General features: G+C 55.8%; 1 protein-coding gene across 1 annotated transcript; it reads left to right on the top strand.

Annotated features, from left to right (window-relative positions):
• Window positions 1-1717: 1717 nt before the first annotated feature.
• Window positions 1718-21883, top strand: SHF (Src homology 2 domain containing F). The gene is made up of 7 exons (XM_056133570.1): window positions 1718-2206; window positions 11349-11490; window positions 13951-14160; window positions 15802-15942; window positions 16913-17084; window positions 17221-17340; window positions 21167-21883. Exons 1-7 carry the CDS (start codon window positions 1718-1720, stop codon window positions 21351-21353), a joined length of 1461 nt encoding a protein of 486 aa, XP_055989545.1. The 3' UTR covers window positions 21354-21883.

Raw genomic sequence — 21883 nt, 5'->3', positions numbered from 1 at the left:
GTGCTCTATACAGAGATTTGACTGGATCCCACAACTTTGAACACCATGAGGCAGACTTCTGAGATTTCAGACACCGTACAATGTGGATTAACTGGACCTTTCTTCTGGTATTATCTTTATGTCCAGTTTCACATCATTAGTCAAGTTTTAAACCACACTTTTAAAAAATGTGCCCATGTTATTTTTGCTGCAAGAGTTTGTGAACTTAGTGTTTATGGGTATCCCCATTGCTTCCCTACTCAAAATATTCAGTGGAGGTGGGTGTCAGGCAGCAACTGTATCACTTCAGATCCTATTCCAATAACTACTTAGGACCCCACCCGACCTAGACTGACAGCAACTGCAATTGAGCTGGTGACTGATGTACAAAGATGATGCAGTTTCCCCAGGTGATTTGTGTTCACATTCAAGTTTGAGAAGCACAGCAGTAGAACACTGGCTGGGACATGCAAAAAGCAGAACTCAGCAAACATTTTTAGATATGGAGGTCCTACTGATCTAGGGGGGTCAGAGTTATTTCATCATACCCTTCTCTGCTCCTGCGGCTTTGAGGTCTCTTCCCTTTGGATCCTCAAGTGGCTTTTTTGCTCCCTCACAAAACAGTTATGAGAGAGTAAACACAGAGGCCCGGGAAGAGGATGGTGAGATGAAGGCACTACCTTATCAGCTGACTTAAAAGCAAATATTGTGGCATTTTCAAGACTATGACATCTTTGGGGAGGAGGGGGAGATTGACTTTATTTTAAAAATGCCTATAGCTTGAGTATCCCGCCTCAGGAGAATAAGGGGTTTGTGATAGACAACACTGGGACTGCTTCCAGACTTGATTTATTGACTTGTCTCTTTCTATTCTGTCACTAATCTGATTGACAATGAAACCCGGGATGTGACGGGAAGGGATTTGCGTGTGGGTGCGCGCTTGCTTGGGGGCAGTGGGCCTGCTCCAGGGCTCTGTGCACTCAGGGAGAGAGGGAAGCTCTGTGTGAGGTTGGCTTCTGAGGAGAGGTGGGGTGGGTGCGGGGGAGGGAGGGAGGGAGGGAGGAAAGACCACTGGCAAAGTCGTTATCTTTAAGAAATGAATCGTTTGTGATGACATCTGCTGGACCAAAAGCAACCAGCGTTTGGGTCTGTGCGATGAGAGCAAATGAGAAGGGAGGTGGCGCTTTCAGGGTACCCCCCCCCCCCCGCACCTCACCCCACTCCCCACCCTCGCGCAGGGGGATTCAGACACACCTTAGGGAACAGCCCCTTCTCTGGCTCCCCAGGCTGTTCCTCCTTGTATTCTTTCCTACTTAAGACCCAGAAAGGGTGGGGCTGGGGGGGGTGGTCAAGGGGAGTCCGGGGCAGAGATGGGACGAGCAGGAGTAGAGTGCTTGGAGAAGGAGGGTACTTCTCTAGGCATCACAGGAGTGGGGAACAGATGGGGGACAGGTAAGCCCCCACCGGGGCTCGGCGTGGAGCTGCAGAGGGAAATGTACCCTCATTCCGGGAGTGGCGTCCCCGGGGGTGCATGCCCAGGGGACGCCCACCTCACTTCTCTTTCTTGCACACTGGCTGGCAGCCCGCGCCGGGGGCGGTGGACCCCGTTGGGCGCGGAGCCCCGCCCCCCCCTTGTTGCTGCCGGGCCCCGCCCCGCCCGCCGCCCGGCGGAGCCCCGCCCCTCCGCCGCCCGCCCCCCGCGCGCCCTCCGCTCGGCGCGCTCAGTCCGGCTCGCCCCATGTTACTGAGCGGAGCACCTCCCGCGGGCTCCGGCCCCGCGCCGCGGGCGCAGGGGAGCGCGGGGGGCGGCCCGGGGGGATCGCGCCGGGGCGCGGGGGCCGGCCCAGGAGGGGGCGGCAGCGGCGGAGTGGCCAAGTGGCTCCGGGAGCACCTGGGCTTCCGCGGGGGGGGCGGTGGTGGAGGAGGGGGCAAGCCGGCGCCCCCCGAGCCGGACTACCGGGCCCCGGCACCCTCGCCGGCCGCGCCCCCCGCGCCGCCCCCGGACATCCTGGCCGCCTACCGGCTGCAGAGAGAGCGCGACTTTGAAGACCCGTACTCCGGGGGGCCGTCCGGCACCGCTGCCCTGGCCACCCCCACCGTTCCCGGCCCTACGCCGCCCCCGCGCCACGGTTCGCCCCCCCATCGCCTTATTCGGGTTGAGACCCCTGGACCCCCAGCGCCCCCTCCCGAGGAGCGAATCTCTGGGCCCCCTGCCAGCAGCGACAGGGTGAGTGCGACGACGGGCGGGGACGGCCTGCAGAAGGTGGCCGGAGGTCTGGGGCTTAGAGAGGGACAAAGGTGGCCTGACTGGGGCCTGGCCTTTCGGTGTCAGGTTCTTGGCAGACAAGATCTTAGTCCCTGACCCCGGGACTCCGGAGCCTCCATCCACCTTTGTTCAGATTCTCCACCGACCGATCTCAGACGTGCCCCCCAAACTCAGCTTTCTATTCCCTGTTATCGCCCCGGGACTGGTGATCCTGCCCTTCCTGGACTCAGCGCTCCTCTTCCAGGATACCCCCCCCCCCGCCCCTGCCCCCCTTCCCCTCCTCCCCCAACACACACCCCAGGCTAATGGGCGAGCCTTTTTCTAACGGGATTGGAGGCGCTCCCTCCCCTGCTGCTTTATAGCCTCTCTGCCCTCTGGGAGCAGCCGCTCGCTGCCCTTTGATCTCTGACCCCTCCCTCCCAGCCCTGCGAGCACAAAGCTAGGCTCCTCCTCCTCCCGGAATACGGCATCCTTGCAGGTGTTGAAGCCCACCCAGCCACCCCAAGAAGGTGACTGCTGGGCTTCCACCCGGTGGGCGCAGCCAGAGCTGGCCGTTGCCTCCTCCGGTGACTGGGGGTGGCCGTACTGTTGTTCTCCGGAAACCAGAACAGGCAGCGCTCGGCCAAGGTCGCTGCCCCTGAGGTGGGGGGGTGGGAGGGTTCCGTCTGCACTGACTGAGACCTGTTGCCCAGGAGGTGCCGAGGCACTGGGCCCAGTCCTCCTCTCCTTTTGGCCTCCCCTTCCCCTACTGCAGTGTGGGGCAGCTAGGGCATTTGGGGGCACCCTGGGAGAAGGGAGAGGTGGGCATCCTGGATTCCCCAAGACATGTACTGGGCTTCAGGGGAGAAGCCGCCCTGCTCCAACCCCAGTTTAGCCTTTTCCCTGCCTGGCAGCAGGACCCCCAGGTTCCCGATGCACCCAATTCTCTGATGTGGACATGTGGACCTCGGCAGCTCCACTCGCCCCCTCACTGTCTCCTAGGAGCACGGAGCTGGGGGCTTGCTCCCTCTGCTTGGCAGAGAATGCAGATTTGTTCCATTGGAGAGCTGGTAGTGGCTTCTTAATCTGTTGGCTTCAGGGTTGAGGCTGGCAGAGGAGAAAGTATGGTTCTGCCTGATTTCCTGGATAAGAAATGTGACAGGGTCAGAGCAGAAGCCTCAGGAATGTGAATTATTTTTTTCCCCTGAGCTCCTGCCATGGGCATGGTTGCCCATCCCAGGCCAGGATCCTTAGCATGCAGAGGTTTGCGGGAGCTCCCGTTGGAGCCTGTGCTTTGGCTTCACATGTTCTTTGACTCTCTTCTTCCTCCTTACCCACTTCCAGGAGGACAGGGCTTGTTCTCACTGTGGACCACTGACTGTCCTCTGCACCGACCCTCACCCTACCCTCACCTTTTGCGAGTGTCTTAGCAGGGCCTCAGCAGCTGCCCACTGAGCAAGGGTTTTTTTCTTTTTTCAGGACAAGGCCTGGACCTCCTCTTGTCCATTTCCCTCAAGTGCCTGATAATGATGCTTGGCCTAAAGAGGGATGCCTGAATACGTCCTGCATGAAAACTGCTTTCACAGGATGAGGGTTATGGACTCCCCTAACCATAGATTCCCTTGCTCATTTACCTCCAGAGACTTCCAAGAAATGGGCTGTGCCCACACAGCCTTGGAGACTCACAGCCTCTTCTCTCCAAGGGCCTCCCCCTGCTGCCTCTGGGTGGGCTTGTGATCTGTTTCAGACCTAAGGGCCAGAGAGGTGTCTCACTCCTTTGTCAGCTGTGGGTGCAGGCATGGAACCCAGCAGGCTCTCTGAGGGGCCATGCAGGCAGTTCTTTCAGAGGAGGTAAAGACAAGGACCTTGGGTACATTCCAAACGGGTCCAGGACAGGGGGCTGTTCTGTGGCCTTCCATGGGCCACCCAGCATTCCGAGGAGCAGAGTTTATGGGATTCCAGAGCCTTACCCTAGGAAGAGCCCAACTAGCCACCTGGGTCCATTCCCCTGAGCCCCTGCTAAGGCCTCCTGGGTATGAGCCTCCAGACCTAACACTACTCCGGCCCTTGGAAGGTGTTCCAGCCTCGGCCCCAGCCCCCAGGAGGCTCTGCTGCACCCTCGATTCTGTATGGCTGTATGGCTGTCTCTCCCTGTTCTCATCTCCTCAACCTGAGCTCCTCTTGGCTTGTTGCCTTGGGGTCACTTTCTCAAACGAACTGGGGACTAGGCAGCTGCACAGAACCCGTGTGTAGCTCCTGGCACAGTAGCAAGTGCCAGGAGCAGCCTGGGAGAGGGGCTGGGGCACAATGTTTGATGAAATGGGTAGAAATGCTTCTATGATGAGCCAGAGGGGTGGAGGGGAAGCGAGCCCAGTGTGTGGGGGCAGGCAGGACAGGAGGACCAAGATTGGCACTGAGGAGCTAGAGGCTCTGGGCCATTGGTTTTCCCCCTGTGTGGGGCTCTGGCGACTGGTCCACCCTGAGACCCACTGCTGCAGTTGGCAGGGGTGCCATGGTGGCCATCTGGGCAGGCCTGGCAAGGCAGGTGTGGGAGCAGCAGGAGCCGCACCCTGCCCTGGGCGACAGGCAGACCTGGCCATCTGGCTGCAGGAAGCGCCCCTGCATGGCCCCATGCCCCGTCTGGCCACCGTAACGCACATAGGCAGGGGGCTGATGAGCCTTGCTTCGTTCCCTTTTCTCAGCCCTTCAAGAGGGAAAACAGTCTTCTGAGGAGAAGCAGATGAAATGAGAAGAATGGCTTGGCTGGAGGAAGCTCTGAACTGCTTGTGGCCGTCTGCAGTGTGGCTTGGCCTCTAGGACAAAATAGGCGTGTGTGTGTGTGTGTGTGTGTGTGTGTGTGTGTGTGTGTGTGTGTGGAGAGAGAGAGAGAGAGAGAGAGACAGGCCAAGGGGACGCCTCAAATAATAAGACCAGGCACCCCACATGAACTGACACAAGGGCTCTTCTTAGCTCATAAAAGGGGGTTGGGGCTCATGAACCTGCAGATATTCTTGGAATATCTGCAAAAGCTTATAGCTCTCAGATTCTCATGGAGCCTCACAGGACCCCCCCAAGATTAAGAAATTTTGAAAAAACATATAGATAGAATAGACCTCACAGATGGTATCCACTTGCACTGGATCCTTCGGGACCAAATTTAGAAATGAATGAACAGGGAGGAAAAGAAAAAGGACAGGGACATCCAGGCATCTGCAGGTGAACAAGATGTGTCCATCTGGGGATAAGAGGTGGGAAGGGGTCATTGCTGCAGGCCCCTCCCTCAGCGGATGTTTACTGAATGTGTATACCTACCTCTGTGTCCATGCTTCTGAGCGTCTGTGTACCTCTGAGGATGTGTGTACCACTGGGAGTGTGAGCTCTGCTGAGCATGTGTGCACCCAATTGTGGTGCTGAGAATGTGTGCAGCGCTGCGTGCTGAGAACTCCAGGTGCTCACTGCCTGGAGGTTGATCCTCGCCTGTTTTGAGTTTGCTTTACTTCCCTTTCCTCTTAGGACTCCCACAGAGATCAGATCTGTCTGTCTGGCAGGTGTTCTCTGGAGGAGGTAGAGGGGAGGAAGGTTCCTGGGGAGAGGAGGGAGAGAGAAGGGCCAGGTCAGGGGAGCCCCATCCTCCCAATCCTCTGTGGCCTGTATTGCTCTCGCAGATGACTGAGACCTCTGGCACCTGTGGGATTGGCAGGCAGCCAGTCTTTCTGCCCAGTGCTGCTTCATCCTACAGTGGCACTTCTCCCTGGGGAAGGCACTTGAGTCTCATTGTCCTGGCCAATGACTCAGGACTCCTCAACTCTGGGTTTCTTCCCATTGAGAGCTGGTGCAAGAGACCCATGGGCCATGGATTGGAGCAGCTGGTTGCTTGAGCAAACCCTGGCGAGGGTCTAGCACTTGGCATGCCCAGTCTGGTTGCCCTCACCACTGAATAAGTGTGACAGTAGATGAGAGCAGAAGAGAGACTGTAGTATCTACAGAGTCTAGGGTCCAACCAGGGGCTTCATCACCCCTAAAAACACCAGCTTTACCAGTTAGTTGGACACTCCTCCCTGCCTCCCTCCCTCCCTCCCTTCACCCTCTCTCTGAGCTCCTGGAGGACCCAGGAAGCTTTTTTGTCTGTAATAAGATCATGACAGACATTTGTCGGCCCAGTACCCTGTGGAAGCAGCAGGCCCCTGAGGAGAATAATGATTCTCTCCCCAGGTTCTCCTGGGGGAGACTCAAGTATAGGGTGGTTGCACACTCGTTCCATTTCACAGCCAGTCTCTGGGAGAGCACCACGGCCATGTGTGACTCTGCACAGTGGTTTGCACCCTGCTCTGGGAACCTTTGTTATCTTTGGAGGGGAGCCCCCCCCAACTCCTCAAAGAGAGGTGCTCACTTTGCCTTGGCTGATGAGCGGGTTAGGAGGCACTCAGAGAAGGAAGGGGAAGAGGAGTGCTGAGCAGTCCATCTACTTTGCTGAGGGCAAAGGCATGAGGCCAGCACTTGGCATCCAGATGGAAAAGGTCCAGGCCCACCTGAGTAGGGTCTGAAAGGAGTTTGTAGCATTGGTCTCATGCCTGATGTTTGACAGTTCTACTAGTGTGGCATTTCTTTATTAGAGATAGATAGAGAGATAGAGGCCCTCCCGTTGATCGTCGATTTGCTCGAGCGGGCCCAGTAATGTCTCCATTGGAGACTTTGTTGTTACTGTGTCTGGCATATCGAATACTCTTGGTAGCTTGCCGGGCTCTCCGAGAGGGGCGGAGGAATCGAACTCGGGTCGGCCATGTTGGCCGCTTGTAAGGCGAACGCCCTACCCACTGTGCTATCGCTCCAGCGGTATTTCTTTATTATTAGAAAGGAAAATGCCACATTTGTTTCATCTGAAGGTGTTTCCCTGGCATAGAGAGCCGTAGGGGCATTCCTGCAAGTTGAGGGCAGGAGAGGCAGAAAGTTTGATCTCAAAGGCCAGAGCTATAGTACAATGGATAGGGAGCTTGCTTTGCATACAGCCAACCCAGGTTCAGTTGTCGACATCCCATATGGTCCCATGAGACCACTGCAAGTAATTCCCTAAACCCGAGCCAGGATTAAGTCCTGAGCACTACTGGGTGTGATCCAGAAACAAAACAAACAAAATGTTTGATCTCAGAGAAAGTAAATAGGATACCATTTCCCCAGCTGACAGTGGAAAGGGGTTCTGATTAAATATTTTGGAGAAATGCTGGATTAAATAAAATTAAACTGCTTGCTTGCTGCTTGCTATAGAAATTCTCAAAGCCTGTGTGCGTGTGTGTGTGTGTGTGTGTGTATGGTGCCGGGGATCAATCCCAGGTCTCATGTGTGCAAGCCATATGTTTTATACTGAGCTACATCCTCAGCCCTTTTTCGGATCCTTTAACCCGTTGAAGTGTACTTTAAATCAAATAGAGAAGATGCTGCATTTCCCAGTCTTTCAGAAAATCTTTGGGGAGGCAGTGAATGTCAGGAAACTGAGGCCTCAGTCTTTATCACTGCTGGAGTCACGCTGGTTCCCTGGACAAGTATCTAAGCTCTGAGCTTTAGTAAATGCCTGTGTCTGATTATCATCAGAGCTCCCATTTATCGAGCACTGATTCTGAGCAAGCCGCTGGGCTAGGCCTCTTACTTCTCTGCCCTCTTTCCAGCACTATCTACATTCTACAGATTTTAAAAGTAATGAAACAGAAGCTTCCACACATCAAACTAAAAGAAATGGAGGCAAGACTCAGTGATAGATGCCAGGGACCTAACAAAGCCCAAACCTTGTGATGGGTGCCTCATTGCTTACCCCAGACTCTCAGAACCCTTGGGTTGGGTCAGAAACTTGAAGCCCAGCCCAGCCACAGGGTGCAAGGTAGGAGCAGATGGTGGCCTGACGGCTACCCAGAAGAGGCGAGGGCAGGAAGGAGAGGCAAAGCACGGCAGGTGCTCTGGGAGGAACACTTCCCAGCTGGAGCAGGGGCAAGAGCAGGTGCCTAAAGCTGCTGGATGGCAGCAGGGAAAGGGGAAGCAGGGTGGTGGGAGGCATGGGGACAGAGGGGACTTCTCAGCAGCAGCTGCAAACCTCCTAGCTTGGCGCTATTTCTGCCTTTAGCTGTGTTCTCATACTACCAGAGGCTTTAGCTCGAATCAGTCCTCATCTTAGGTACTTTCCTTCCAGTTTCTCCCTTCTGCCTTTTAGTCAGGGCCTTTAACCTCTCTCTTATACGGGTTGGTACCTTATCTTAGGTACTTCCAGTTTCTCCCTTCTGCCTTTTAGTCAAGAGCCTTAATCTCTCTCTCAAGAGACAGCCTATATGGGTTGGTCAGCAAGGATGAGCAGGAGTCTGGAGTGTTGGAGACCCTCTGAGTGTCCCTAGTGTATGCAGAGACCTTGAACCCTACTGTATGCCAGGTCTACGGATGGATGCAGGATCCAGAAGCAAGCACCAGGGAACTGGGCAAAGGACCTGGAAACAGAGGTGGTGGGAAAGGTTTTGAGTCTGTGGGACAACTTGCACCCTTCAAAAAAGTTTTCCTTCTTCGCCTGACCCAGAAGCTAGAGGGGAAATAGGCGTGACCTCAGATTGGGGTTGTCTGTGCCCATGGCCGGTACCATACTGCCTATCTTCCCAGCCAGCACCTCTTCTGCCTCTCCCGACTCCCTGGCCCCGTGGGTGTCTCCCCAAGGTGCCTGGCCCAGGGCAAAGAGCTGGGCTTCCTGGAGCAGGGTGTGGAACCAGCCATGGAACAGAGGAGCCATTGAGCTGCCACCTGGGCGCCCACGGGCCCTGCACGCTGGCGCTGGGGAGGCCCACGCCAGCCTGGGAGGGGTTGTGGCTCTGGGCATCAACCAGGGCGTAGGGAGGATGCCTGGTGGTAAGGGAAGGGTAGGGGGCCCCGTGGAAGTGGGGGGTCAGGGTCCTAGGGCCAGGTGCTTCTGCTTATGAAGCAGTTCCCAGGGACTGGCTCCCATGGAGGAGCCCCTGCCCCACCCAGATTCTTGCTTCCTCTGTTGAACCAACAAGGCAAAGTGCTTCCTTTGTCCATTCTTCCTGAGAACTGACTTAACACATATTTACTCAGCACCTCGAGGCACTGGGGATTTAGCAGTAAACAGGGCTTCTGCCCTCAGGAAGCTCCAAGTCAGACAATGAAATGAGTATTTGCACAGTGAGGTGGTAGCCTTGCACTAAGGCCCCTGAGCTGGCCAGGACTTTCTGAAGGAAGATAACTGATCCATGCTAGGAAAAGGCCTTTGAGACTAGAAAGAACCCATTACTTTAAGGTCACAGACCTAAAGGGGGGGGGGGGGGTGGCGCGGGGGAGGTGGAGAGAAAACAAAGGAGAAAGTGGAATCTGTCCACTGCTGGCTTTAATTGTAGACTTAGGCATTGCAGGTTTGAGGAGAGCACAGCCATTGGCTGCCATTGTGTGGCTCTGTGAGGCTGGGTCCGGGGTGCAGAATCTCTCCTGAGCAGATTGACCCCCGGGTGAGCCGTGAGTATACCTATACTGTTTGGCTTGAGGTAAAAGGGGAGAGCCTTTCCTTTTCTCTGCTTTTTGGAGGCAGGAGGTCTGGAGAACGACTCTGAGGGGAGCTGGGGGTGGAGGGGTGGGGAGCTGGTGAGACCATTTCCTTTTCTAGGATATCCTGTGGGTCTGGAAAGACTGAGGGACTGAGAGCTTTGGAGCAGGAGCTGGGGGCTGGTTCTCAGAAGTAGGCCGAGATCAGGGCAGGTAAAGGAGCCAGGGTCTAGACCAGAACGCCGTGAGATAACATTGTAAAATAACACGGTGAAACCACTGGGACATGCTTCAGAGATCCTGGAGTGATAACGGGGAAAGACAAGGGTCAAAGGAACATATAGAGGTGGTGTTTGAGGTGGGGAGGTTTCTTTCTCCATCTCTGAATTGCTGGTGGTCCTGCATTTCCACCGAGGCAGGGTGGTCAAGTGCTGCACAGCTGCCCACCCCCACCCCACCCAAACCCCTGTCCTGATGTGGTCAGAAGCAAAGCCTGAATGGAGACTGGGGAGGGTCTGAGCAGGAGCAGCCCCTCCCCACGCTGCAGGCCAGAGACATCTCCTGTCAACGCCTGCCTGTCAGTGGCAACCCTGGTGGGCTGGGCTGTCTCCACCTCTGCCTGTCCTTGCCCGTCCCCAGGAGGCTGTGCCCAGTAGGGAGAAGGGCTCCATTGTCCTCAACCACACCCGCCCCAGCACCTTGAGGATCTCTGCAGGGTGTGCGGCTTGTGGTTCACTGGCTGGACTGGGAACCTGGGAGAGGGGCAGCCATGACCTCTTGCTGGGGAGAGAGGGGGGCTGGGTGGCACATGGAGGATGGAGGAAGCCTTCCCGGCCCTGCCCTCCAGAAACCAAGGTGGCTGCAGCCAGTCTCACTCCTGGCTTTCCTCTGCCTGTGACAAGTTGTGCTCTCCTGATATGGCCACTGTGTCCTGTGGTGGCCAGTTGGCAAGGATGATTTTGCAAAAAGCCACTGGTTCCTGTACTTAAGCAGAAAGGTCTTGGGCATGTTGTTCTGTAAGTGCCAAGAACCCCTATTTTCTGAGATGTTGGGAGAGGTGATAGTGTGTGATGTGGTGGACGCTGTGAGGATAAGCCCATCGAGCTGTGGCATCCAGTGACAGCCACACAACCCCCCTCACCCCCCCCCCCACACACACACCCTGAGTGCACAGCAAAATTTGATCCAGCATCTGGAAGTGAACACCTGGGAAGTCACACATAGAGCATTTCTCCAAGCTTCTGCTGTTCCTTGGAACAATTCCAGCATTATTGTTGCCCCCTCCCTGAACTCATTCACTGGAATAGGCTCCTGGTGTAGCTCTGGCCCTACCTGGGCCCCAGCTGCAATGGACCTAAAGGCCTTTAATCTGAGGGAACAACCCAGGGATACAAGACTAACAGAAAAGATACACTTCTCTGTTGGCTGGCTAAGTGGGGGGACCCCTGCAAAGGAGGAGCCAGAGTATCCCCATTGTGTCCCCATCCAAATTGCCCCAGACTCTGGCTCCCACATGCAAAGTCTTTGGGGAGGGGGGCTCTAAGGGGGTGTGAGCAGGGCTGCCCCTCAGACAGCTAGGCCCACTCTCACTCTCATCCTGCAGTTGGCTATCCTCGAAGACTATGCAGATCCATTTGATATCCAGGAAACGGGTGAGAGCCCGGCAGGAGCTGCAGGAGCCTCAGAGAAGGTCCCTGAAAATGATGGCTACATGGAGCCTTATGAGGCCCAAAAGATGATGGCTGGTAAGCAATGGCTGACAGGGGGTGAGGGGGGGGAGAGAGGAGGCGCTGAAAGGAGGGGGCTTGAGGAGGTGCTCTCCGGTGCCTGAATGTCTACAGAATAGATTCTGTAGATAAATTCTGGGATCCACAACAGCAAGGGCTAAGTCCTCCGAGACTGTCGAGAAAACTTTCGCAGCTCCCTGACCGCCACCTGCAAGAGGGTCGGTCCTCTTGGAGTCGAGCTCTGACTGGTGGCACCTGTGCCCTGACGCATAGAGCCAGCCTCAGAGTTAGTTGTCAGAGTAAAGTAAGTAAGTAAGTAAAGGCCCTCCCGTTGATCATCGATTTGCTCGAGCGGGCCCAGTAACGTCTCCATTGGAGACTTTGTTGTTACTGTGTCTGGCATATCGAATACTCTCGGTAGCTTGCCGGGCTCTCCGAGAGGGGCGGAAGAATCGAACTCGGGTCGGCCATGTTGGCTGCGTGCAAGGCAGACGCCCTACCCGCTGTGCTATCGCTCCAGCCCAGAGGGAGAGCAATAACTGGGACTTGTCTGAGAGGGCAGAATAAGGGTTGGGCTGCCAGTGTGGGGTCAGGGAACCCAACAGGAGAACCACTAGCTCAGGGGTGGTGGTGGCGAGTTTGATGTGATGTGATGGCAATGAGAAACATCTTCCTGATGATTAGAAACATGTAAGTAGAAACACAGACATAGTGCACAGGAGGCAGAGATGTGACCCTGAAAGTGAGGGCAGGCAGACACGAATAAGACCTGGCCCAGGAGAAAGAAGCTGAGAGGAGCCAGGAAAAAAGATGAAAAGGGTGATCAGAGAGGAGGATGGGGAGAGGAGGATAGGCCCAGGCTCCAGGACAGAATAAGAGGAGAGTTTGTTCAGGGGCAAATAATGAGAGTGTTGGGGCTGCAGGGAAGCGGGTGTAAGAGGGACTGAAGGGCTGGACCAAGACATTTGGACCTGCTCCAAAGGGGAGGGATGCCATTATGGATTCTTGAGCAACAAGGGGCCAGGATGCATGTCACATTGTAAGAGGATTACTGAGGCTTTGGTGTGTAGAACAGACCGTAAGAACTGGGCATGAGAAGGATATAGTTGGCTGTTGTGGAAATCAGCTGCTATAAGAGACCAACAATTAATGTCCTTTTCTTTCCCTCCTGAACTCGGAAATAATTAAGAACTAAGATTAAGGAAACTGAAAAATAGAGATAATGTCATCTTCATTACTAACTGATAAAAGCTGATTAGAGAACATTACTTCCCCTTGTTACCACAATGGGTTTCTTAATACACAGAATAGACTGTCCACTCAGACTCTGGAGATGCGGGACAGCTCTAGGATTCCAGATTTAGGAGGGAGAATTAGGTGAAAGAACCATGATGTTGGGGCTGGAGCGACAGCACAGCGGGTAGGGCGTTTGCTTGCACACGGCCGACCCGATTCCCAGCATCCCATGTGGTCCCCGAGCACCACCAGGAAAATTCATGAGTGCATGAGCTAGGAGTAATCCCTGTGCATGGCTGGGTGTGACCCAAAAAACAAACAAACAAACAAAAAAGAACCATGATGTTCTCTCTGCAAGAAAGGTCTAAGGAGACCCTCCACTGGTTGCTCAGACAAGCTGTGAGGGGCCAACAGTGGTCAAGAGTATAATTCTGAGGAACCTAGTGCCCAGAAAGCTGTAGGGATTGGTATGAAAGAGGTCCAGCAGCAGAGAAAGCAGTCCAGAGACAAGAATGGAATAAGTGAGAAGGTAGCTCCTAGGAAAACCCATGCAGGCCCTTGAATTGTATGTGCACATGGTGCATTTTCCTGCCAAGTCGCTCCCAAATTCTCACCAGTTTTTCACAGGGTTCAGCTAGCATCAAAAGATAATCACAGAACAGACTAGATAGAACTTCTGTGGAAAAAGGTGAGCTTGAGACATCTAAATAAGGGGAAACTGGTTATAGCCATTGGAAACACATCAAAGGATGCCGGAGATGGGGCACATGGTCCAAGGAGTGAGGGCTGAGCAAGACTCCTTAGGAGCAGAGACTCAGAGAAAATCCAGGGAGAGGCCCAGCAGGTTGGTCAGAGAGGACAGTCCATGAAAGTGACTTGTTGAAGGGGACAGCTTCAAGGATTTGAGGCTGTCAGTATCTGAGCATCAGGAAAGGTTTTCCCAGCTGTACAGTGATAGGACTAAGGAAATTGATGAAGATGAGGAGTGAGGCGGGCATGGACACGAGCCTCAGGTTTCAGCCTTTGCTGGTCACAGCATTTTTTCTCTTCTATCAGGCTGCCTCTCTGCTCTGCTTCCATTGGGTCACATCCGTTTGCAATCCCAGAGATGTCTTGAGGGTGTTCAACCCCCGACCACTCGTACCTTGTGTAGGAGCTGGGCTGAGAATCTTGTCCAAGATGTCAGTCAGAGCAGGCATCCATGGCCCCACTCATGTCACCCCTCCTGTCTTGTGCTGGCAGAGATCCGGGGCTCCAAGGACGCGGTGGCAGCTCAGCCCCTGCCACTGTATGACACACCTTATGAACCAGAGGAGGAGGGAGCCACTCCAGAGGGTGAGGGAGCCCCCTGGCCCCGGGAATCCCGCCTGCCTGAGGATGATGAGAGGCCCCCCGAGGAGTATGACCAGCCCTGGGAGTGGAAGAAGGAGAGGATTTCCAAAGCCTTTGCAGGTGAGCTTGGCTGGAGGGGAGGGGTTTGCAGAGGCCTATGGAAGGTTCTTGAGTTAGAAAAATGGAAAGGGGATTGGTACTTGCATCTGGGCTCAGAACAGCATGGCAGGAAGTGCACGTGGAAACCATGAACTGGATGAAGGAGTGCTGAGTGCTGGGCAAGGAACTGGCAGAGAATATAGGAGGAGGGTGTTATGTGTATCACCCCTCAGAGACCCAGAGGCTGGTGCTCCTTCTGTCTGCTGGGACAGTCCATGAAAGTGACAGTCCATGAAAGGTGTATTTAAAGATAAAGACATGCCAGGGCCTAGAGACAGAATGACCTGGGTTCACTCCCTGGCATCCCATGTGGTCCCCTGACACCCACCAAGAGTGATTCCAGTGTACAGAGCCAGGAGTCAACCTCAAGCACAGCCAGGTGTGGCCCCACAAAACCAAAAATAAATTCCAAACAAAATTATATAACTTGCAACATACTATGTTAAGTCATTTTTCTTGACAAAAGGAGACATTAAAAGCTGTTGACACTGACAGCCAGTGTGAGATACAGCCCTGAGAGATACCGCCATGAAGGAGAGGGCTGTGAAGGAGAGGGCCATGCCACCCAGACAGGGCGCTCTACCCCATGGGATTTCAGAGGGGCAGTACCCAGTGGTAAGAGAGAGGCTGTGAGACTTGCCCTATGCAGAGTGAGGTTCCTCAGGTGCCAGGCGGCACTCGGTGTCCAGCCCAGGCCCGAGGCCAGTGTGGGAAGGTGCTGCTGATGGCTGGAGCAGGGGCAACAGGGGCCTGCAGTGGGGAGCTGGCTTGTCCTGCTGACCCCTTGATTCCGGGGGAGCATGGAGGGACCTGACTTCCCTTAGACCTCCTTCCCACTAGTGCCCCCTTCCTTTCTCCAGCAAGGGGCTCGCCCTCAGCAGCCCCCGAGCCCTCCACTCTCTCCTCCCCAGCGGCAGGCCACCTGCCTGGACGACTGTAAGTCTCCCATTTGCTTCCTGTAAAGGGAGCACCGGCGAGGCTGGACCGTTTATCTACAGAAGTCTCCTCGGAGAATCAATACTGTTTGGATTGCTTAATGGGAAAATCTATGCTCGTCATTAGGAAACCTCGTTAGCAGCCTGGCCGCGTCAGTGGCTTCACTCTCCTAATTGTCAGGGCTGAGGATTGAGGGTGTTGGGGTTGGTGGTGAGGGGCTGGATTTCAATAAAATGCCACCTGCCCGCGTGAGCACCTTCCCAGCAGCCAGCCCGTCTGTCTCACCCTTACCTTTCCCACAGGAGTTCCCAGCTTCCTTCAGGCCAGGAGGCTGAGGAGGCTGCTGGAGCCTGGGTGTGGTGCTGGGCTTGTGGGCAGTCCTGTCCCTCTTGCTCTCCCTTTCCCTGTTCCCTGTGAAAGGTCAGATGAAGGCGCCCTGCTGGGCAGGCCAGCCAGCCCTGTATCCTTCCACCCTGTGACCAAGCTGGTCTGGTGGGCAGGCAGTGGGACCCTGCTCAGCCCTCTGAGAGCCTCTTCCCCGCCTCTGCTCTGACCCTCCTTTCTAGGCGCTCCTGTGTCCTGGCTTTGGATTGGTGTCTCAACCTCTGCCTCTCTCTTCTCTGTCTCTGTCCCTGTCTCTCTCCTCCTTTCTGCTACTGGCTCCAGTTGACATTAAGGTCATCAAAGACCTACCTTGGCCTCCACCCGTGGGACAGCTGGACAGCAGCCCCTCCCTGCCCGACGGGGACAGGGACATCTCCGGTCCAGCCTCGCCCCTCCCCGAGCCCAGCCTGGAGGACGGCAGCGGTGGGTCCTGTGGGGGCTGCTGGCCTCTTGCGCTCAGGCCCCCTGGGCTTGGAGTGGAGGAGCCCAGGGGTGCGGCTGGGTTTGGAGGACCATTTCCAGTGGCGGAACCTCTCATCCTGGAGGAAGTGGTGGGGGGAGACAGAGGCGGATTCCTCCCTGCTCAGAGTCTGAGGGAGGTGAATGCTCAGGAAGGCCCCTTCCATGTGCCTCACCCACCTCACCCCACAGATCCTTGCTAGTGAAGTCTGGGCCTGGGCTTTGCCCAACCATATCACCATATCTTTTGCCTTTAAGTAAGGGGTGGGGGCTGCTTGCACTGAAGTGTGGGCTCCTTCCAGTAAAGAGAAAGCTCTGATCCGCACATCTGGGGACTGAAAGATGATAAGGGTTGGAAAGTACTACCCAGCAGAGGAACCCCCAGGGGAGGAAGCTCCCAAGCACAGCATCCAGATTCCCTCTCCCCAGAAGGGCAGCCAGAGGGCGAGTGTGAGCCTCCATGGAGGGGGTGGGGGGAGGGGAGCCTGCGGGCAGCGACCTTGGGGGCGGTAGTGGGGCAGGATTAGCCTGTCAGGATGGCACCAAGGGGAATCAGATAATTGTGCTCCAATCGATAAGTCATTTCTACAGAATGGCTTGGCAGGGTGATTTGGAGAACGGTAATGAACTCTGAGGAGGAGAAAGAAACAATATTATCAACGCTGCAGCCACCGAGTGGAACCGGGAAGGCAGCAGCTGCTCCAGAGGGAGAAGCCCAAGTTCTGCCAGGTCGCACCTCTCCCCTCTCCTCCTGCAGAGAGACGCTTAAGTGAATCCTAGCTGGGACTCTGTCCTGTGGCCCCTCAGGCCCATGAGCAGGTCCTGACCTGGACCTTTCCTTAGATACCATGGGGAGGGAGATGCGGGCAGGCCTGGGGCTGTCAGTGGGGCTGTCTGGCATCCTGCATACCTGTGACTGGTGTTTTCCCCACAGCCCAATTCGAAGGATCGGAGAAGAACTGCCTGTCACCTGGCCGCGAAGAGAAGGGGCGGCTACCTCCCCGGCTCTCTGCAGGGAACCCCAAGTCTGCCAAGCCCCTAAGCCTGGAGCCTAGCAGTCCCCTGGGGGAGTGGACAGACCCAGCACTACCTTTGGAAAACCAGGTGTGAGTGTCTGTGTCCAGCTGGGGACTCTGTTCTCTCTCCTTCCCTCCCCTCCTGCTTGCAGGCGACACCCGCCATGGGTGGGCTTGGCTCACAGGGGCCCCAGCAGAGATGCGCCTTTCTTTCTCTCGTCCCCAGCTGGTACCATGGGGCCATCAGTCGAACAGATGCCGAGAACCTGCTCCGGCTGTGCAAAGAGGCCAGCTACCTGGTGCGCAACAGTGAGACCAGCAAGAATGACTTCTCCCTCTCTCTCAAGTGAGTGGGGGTAGCTGCAGGGGGGAGGGGACACAAAGAGCAGAGCAGGAGGTTCTCCATGTACCCCTCACTACCACCAGCTAGGGAGAACGTCCCTACCTCCACTTTTCTGGACCCTGGATCCAGAGCCGTCCAAGGCCCCCCTCCAACACTTGGGGAATTGGGTCAATGGAGGGAGAGTGGAGGAGCAACGGGGTTCTGCCGCCTCCCACCTCTATGGCCTGACACCACCTTTCAAGACAGTTTTCTTTTTTTGTTTGTTTGTTTTTATTTTTGGGTCACACCTGGCGATGCACAGGGGTTACTCCTGGTTTATGCACTCAGGAATTACTCCTGGCGGTGCTCGGGGCACCATATGGGATGCTGGGAATCGAACCCATATGGCTGTGTGCAAGGCAAACAGTCTACCCACTGTGCTATCACTCTAGCCCCTCAGGACAGTTTTCTTATAAAAATGGGTGAATAATCCTGTTTGCCTTGGGCTCGAGGTATAACTCAGTGGTAAGAGCCCTGGTAATTGCAAAAAAAAAATAAAATGAACCACAAACCAGATCTATCTTATAGGACAAGGTTAAAGGAAATGTAGAAGAGACACAGTTAGGTGAAGCTGTGTGCTGGGTAAGTTGTCACCATCATCTATACCAGCGGAAGCCCTTGTGTTGCCCAAAGCCAGGCAAGGAAATGGGAACTTGCCTGGGGGAGTCTGCAGGGAGGCGGGTCCTGGGAGGAGAGCGAGAGTGGAGCTGGTGGATGAGCTGGAGGACCCAGTTCTTGTTGACTCTGAAGTGGCTAAGGGAGACTAAGCTTTCAAGGGTCCTGGGAGAAGAAGGGGAGCAGGGCCTCCCTTTCCATCAGCCTTCCTCTCTAGGAGCAGACACTCAGAATAGCACCTGCTCCCCTGGCTCTCCTGCACTTGGGTGACCAGGAGTTCTACCTGATGGGCCAGCACCCCACTAGGGGCAGTCAGATCCCCCCATCACTCCTGGCGCATCTGTGTTACTTCCTGCCACTTTCTTGGCAACATTAGAATACAGTCCAGTATTTGGAAATGTATTTATCAGTATTTATCAGCAGATAAAGCTGAGGATTGTTATTCAACATCACTGGGTGAAAATAGAAAAATTACTAAACTATGGTGAGATTATCTGAATTTTATCTGAGTTCCATTCTGGCTATGTGACTCTAGGCAAATTGGCTTAACTTCTCTGGGCTTTTAGGCAAATTGGCTTAACTTCTCTTCCTTTTAGAATGTGTAGATGGAGGACTCACATTATCAGTCAAAAAAAGCAGCTAGAGGGGCTGGAGTGATAATACAGCAGGTAGGGCATTTGCCTTGCAGGCTGATGACTCAGGTTCAATTCACAGCATCCCATATGGTCCCCCAAGCACCGCCAGGAGTAATTCCTGAGTGCAGAACCTGAAGTAGCCCCTGACCATCTCTGGGTGTGCCCCCCCCCAAAAAAAAGCAGCCAGGGAAAAATCCTGTTTCTTCACTAACATGTTCTCCTTTTAAAAGCATAATTAAGATTTATACTTTAGGAGGGGATGTAGTTCAGTGGTAGAGCACTTGCTCTATGTGTATAAGACCCTGAGTCTGATCCCTGACTCCACAAAAATAAAAATAAGGGATCTGTAGAGCTTTGAGTACTGCCAAACAGTACATGCACCTTTTCCAAACCAACTAGCACCCTGCAAGTTTGGTCTTTTTTTTGTTTTGTTTTGTTTTTGCTTTTCGGGTCATACCTGGCAATGCACAGGGGTTCCTCCTGGCTCTGCACTCAGGAGTCACTCCTGGAGGTGCTCAGGGGACCATATGGGATGCTGGGAATCGAACCCGGGTCGGCTGCGTGCAAGGCAAACGCCCTACCCGCTGTGCTATCTCTCCAGCCCCAAGTTTGGTCTTTTATTTAGAGTCTCAAGGCCACCAGCTAAGGTGCTAATAGCAGGTCTGGAACCCAGCTCCATCTGGCTCCAAGAATTGCTCTGTTCCAGGGGACAGCCCCACCCCTCACGAGTCTAGTAACATCCAAGGCCAGGGGAGACCCCAAGGGTCTGGCTCCAAGAGCCAAGTACAGCCTGGCTGAGCTGGGCCCTGCCTTAGCCTGCAGAGGGAAAGGGGGAGGCAGGCCTGGACACCAGCTCTAGCCCAGGCTGATCTGGCCCCCGCCAGCATCTGTCTGCCAGAATCTCGTTTGCATATAAATGGCTTCTCTGAAATACAATTATGGTTTCTCTTCTCTCTGTAATGGAAGGGCTTTCATTGGTAATTAAACAGCTTCCTCAAAAAGCCAGACCAGCCCTGGTCCTGTGGCCAGACTGGCCCCACCCCAGCTCCCTGAGGGTCTGGCAAGGGCTCTGCAGTGTCCTAATGGACCCAGGGGACTGTCCCAGGAGGCCACGGAAGCTGGACACTCGGCATCCCACACAGATCTCTGGCCACTTGTTACCTTTGGGGAAGGTACAAAGGGGAAGGTACAAGGGTTAGGGAACGGAGAATTACTTTTGTGGACTGTTGGTGGGTGGGGGGACGGGCTACCCACCAACCTGGGAGAGAGGGAAGGGAAGTGTGCCCCCCCCCCCCACACACACACACTGCTAACCCCAGTCTGGGGGCCTGGCCTGGGGAAGGCAAATGCTCTCTGCCCTTCCAGCCATCTGTGGGCTCTGTGCACGTTCCTTAGGCTCTTTTCTCTTGGGCCTGTGCATTCCCTATCAGCTTCAGCCATTATCTTAGCCCTGCAGCTGATGGATAAACCCCTCCCACCCTGATAGATACACCCAGCCCTGGGAGGCGGGGGGGGGGGGGGGGGGGGGGGGGGGGGGGGGGGGGGGGGGGCAGCAACAGGCTCCAGGAGGGTGCTAAACCCCAGGTGGGCTGGGTTTAGTGAGGGGCCTGTTTTCAGGTCATTTCCCTCCTCAGTCTCTCCATTTTCTCACTGGCCTCATGGCCTCATGGCCCAGCCAGAACCTTCTTTGCAGGGGAGGTGTGTGAGAGGAGTTTCCAGCTTTGTCTCCCAGCACTGGCAGGCCTCACTTGTTCTATAAGGGCTGTGTCCTTGTTGCCCACCAGCTCTGACCAGCAGTGGACGAGTCCTCAGGCATTGGGGCTGTCCCATCCATGGCGTCCCCTTTATGTGAGGGTCCAACCCACAAGCCTGTAGTATTTGAGGGCACCTGTTTTCCCTGAGGGGCCCACACCCACATGGAGTTTAGAGCCCCTCCCCCAGGCAGGGCCAAGCACTGCAGCTTTCCTGGCTGGCTGAGAGGAGACTCAGCCGCTGTGGTGTGGGTCCCCACTAAGGGCGGGGCTGCAGCCTGGTGATACCATGTATGAGGTCAGCCCAAGCTGAGGGACTGGGCGGGTGAGTCCTCTCTGTGTCCAGGCAGAGGGATTGTGTGTGTGATGGAAAAGTGAAGGCATCATCCCAGACCAGGCTGCTGGGGAACCCCAGGTTTGGGAAGGATGTCCAGGGTGGTTCAGCCTGTTCCCTGGTCTCTACAAGCCAGCCCCAAGGAGACCTGCTTGGTTGCCCTGCCCAACCCAGTGCCAGGACCCTGGTGATACGGGCTGGAAGGTTTGCTTTGGTTCTGCAGGGGCGGGTGGATGCTGGTCACTCCAGTTCCCACCTGCACACGCCCAGTATACTCACCACACACATTCCTGGCACACCCAGTACCCTGGCTACAAAGCCAGCTCCCTTGCCCCCCTCCCTGCTTTGACCTGGGCTTCCCCTCTTGCCCCTTGCGCCCAGCCAGCAGCTTGTGTGGGGTCAGGAGGAGGCCTGGAGGACGCCCCCGCTCACCCGGATCTCCTTCCTCTCCCCAGGAGCAGTCAGGGCTTCATGCACATGAAGCTGTCTCGGACCAAGGAACACAAGTACGTGCTGGGCCAGAACAGCCCGCCCTTCAGCAGCGTCCCCGAAATCGTGCATCACTACGCCAGCCGCAAGCTGCCCATTAAGGGGGCTGAGCACATGTCCCTGCTCTACCCCGTGGCCATCCGGACTCTGTAGATATGAGGCCCCAGCACTGTGACAGATCTGGACCAGCCCTGTGCCCGTCCCCCGTCCTCGGGACAGGACCTCTCCCCTACCTTTCTTCCCGGTCCCGGAGGGGTGGAAGCCAGAGTCCTTAATTTATTCTAAAGGGGAAGGGCTGCCCAGGAGCCGACAGCAGAGGAACCCATCACTAGGGAGAAAGGAGAGCCCTGCCGGAAGGGAGTGCCGGAGCCCTGGGTCTCCCGAGCATCTCCCCGGAGCGACGACCCCTCGGCCCACCACCACCTTCTCCCGGGGTCGGTGCCGGGTGGGGCGGGGACAGACCGCGAGGCGCCCGGACCTCGCTCCGCCTCCAGCCCGGAACCACGGGCGGGCTCCGCCCTGAGTCTGGTGCGCCGCTCCGGGAGGCCGGGCCGGGGGGAGGCGCTGCGGCTGGGGAGGCGAGGAGGGGAAGGAGGGGCTCGGGCCGGAGGGAACTTGTGCGGTCCCCGAGCCACCCCGGCTCCCGGCCAGAGGCAACAAATAAAGCGCGTCCCGCCAGGCCT

The sequence above is a fragment of the Sorex fumeus genome, unplaced genomic scaffold (assembly GCF_029834395.1).
Source record: "Sorex fumeus unplaced genomic scaffold, SorFum_2.1 ptg000098l, whole genome shotgun sequence".
Taxonomy (NCBI): Eukaryota; Metazoa; Chordata; class Mammalia; order Eulipotyphla; family Soricidae; genus Sorex; species Sorex fumeus.
This window is presented reverse-complemented; position numbering and strand designations above follow the sequence as displayed.

Bases quoted from the DNA above. Each gene is read 5' to 3' on its own strand.
- SHF (XM_056133570.1), top strand. From the start codon at position 1,718: ATGTTACTGAGCGGAGCACCTCCCGCGGGCTCCGGCCCCGCGCCGCGG. The intron at 11,491-13,950 runs GTAAGCAATGGC...TTGTGCTGGCAG, and splicing joins GGCCCAAAAGATGATGGCTG to AGATCCGGGGCTCCAAGGAC. The intron at 14,161-15,801 runs GTGAGCTTGGCT...TACTGGCTCCAG, and splicing joins GATTTCCAAAGCCTTTGCAG to TTGACATTAAGGTCATCAAA.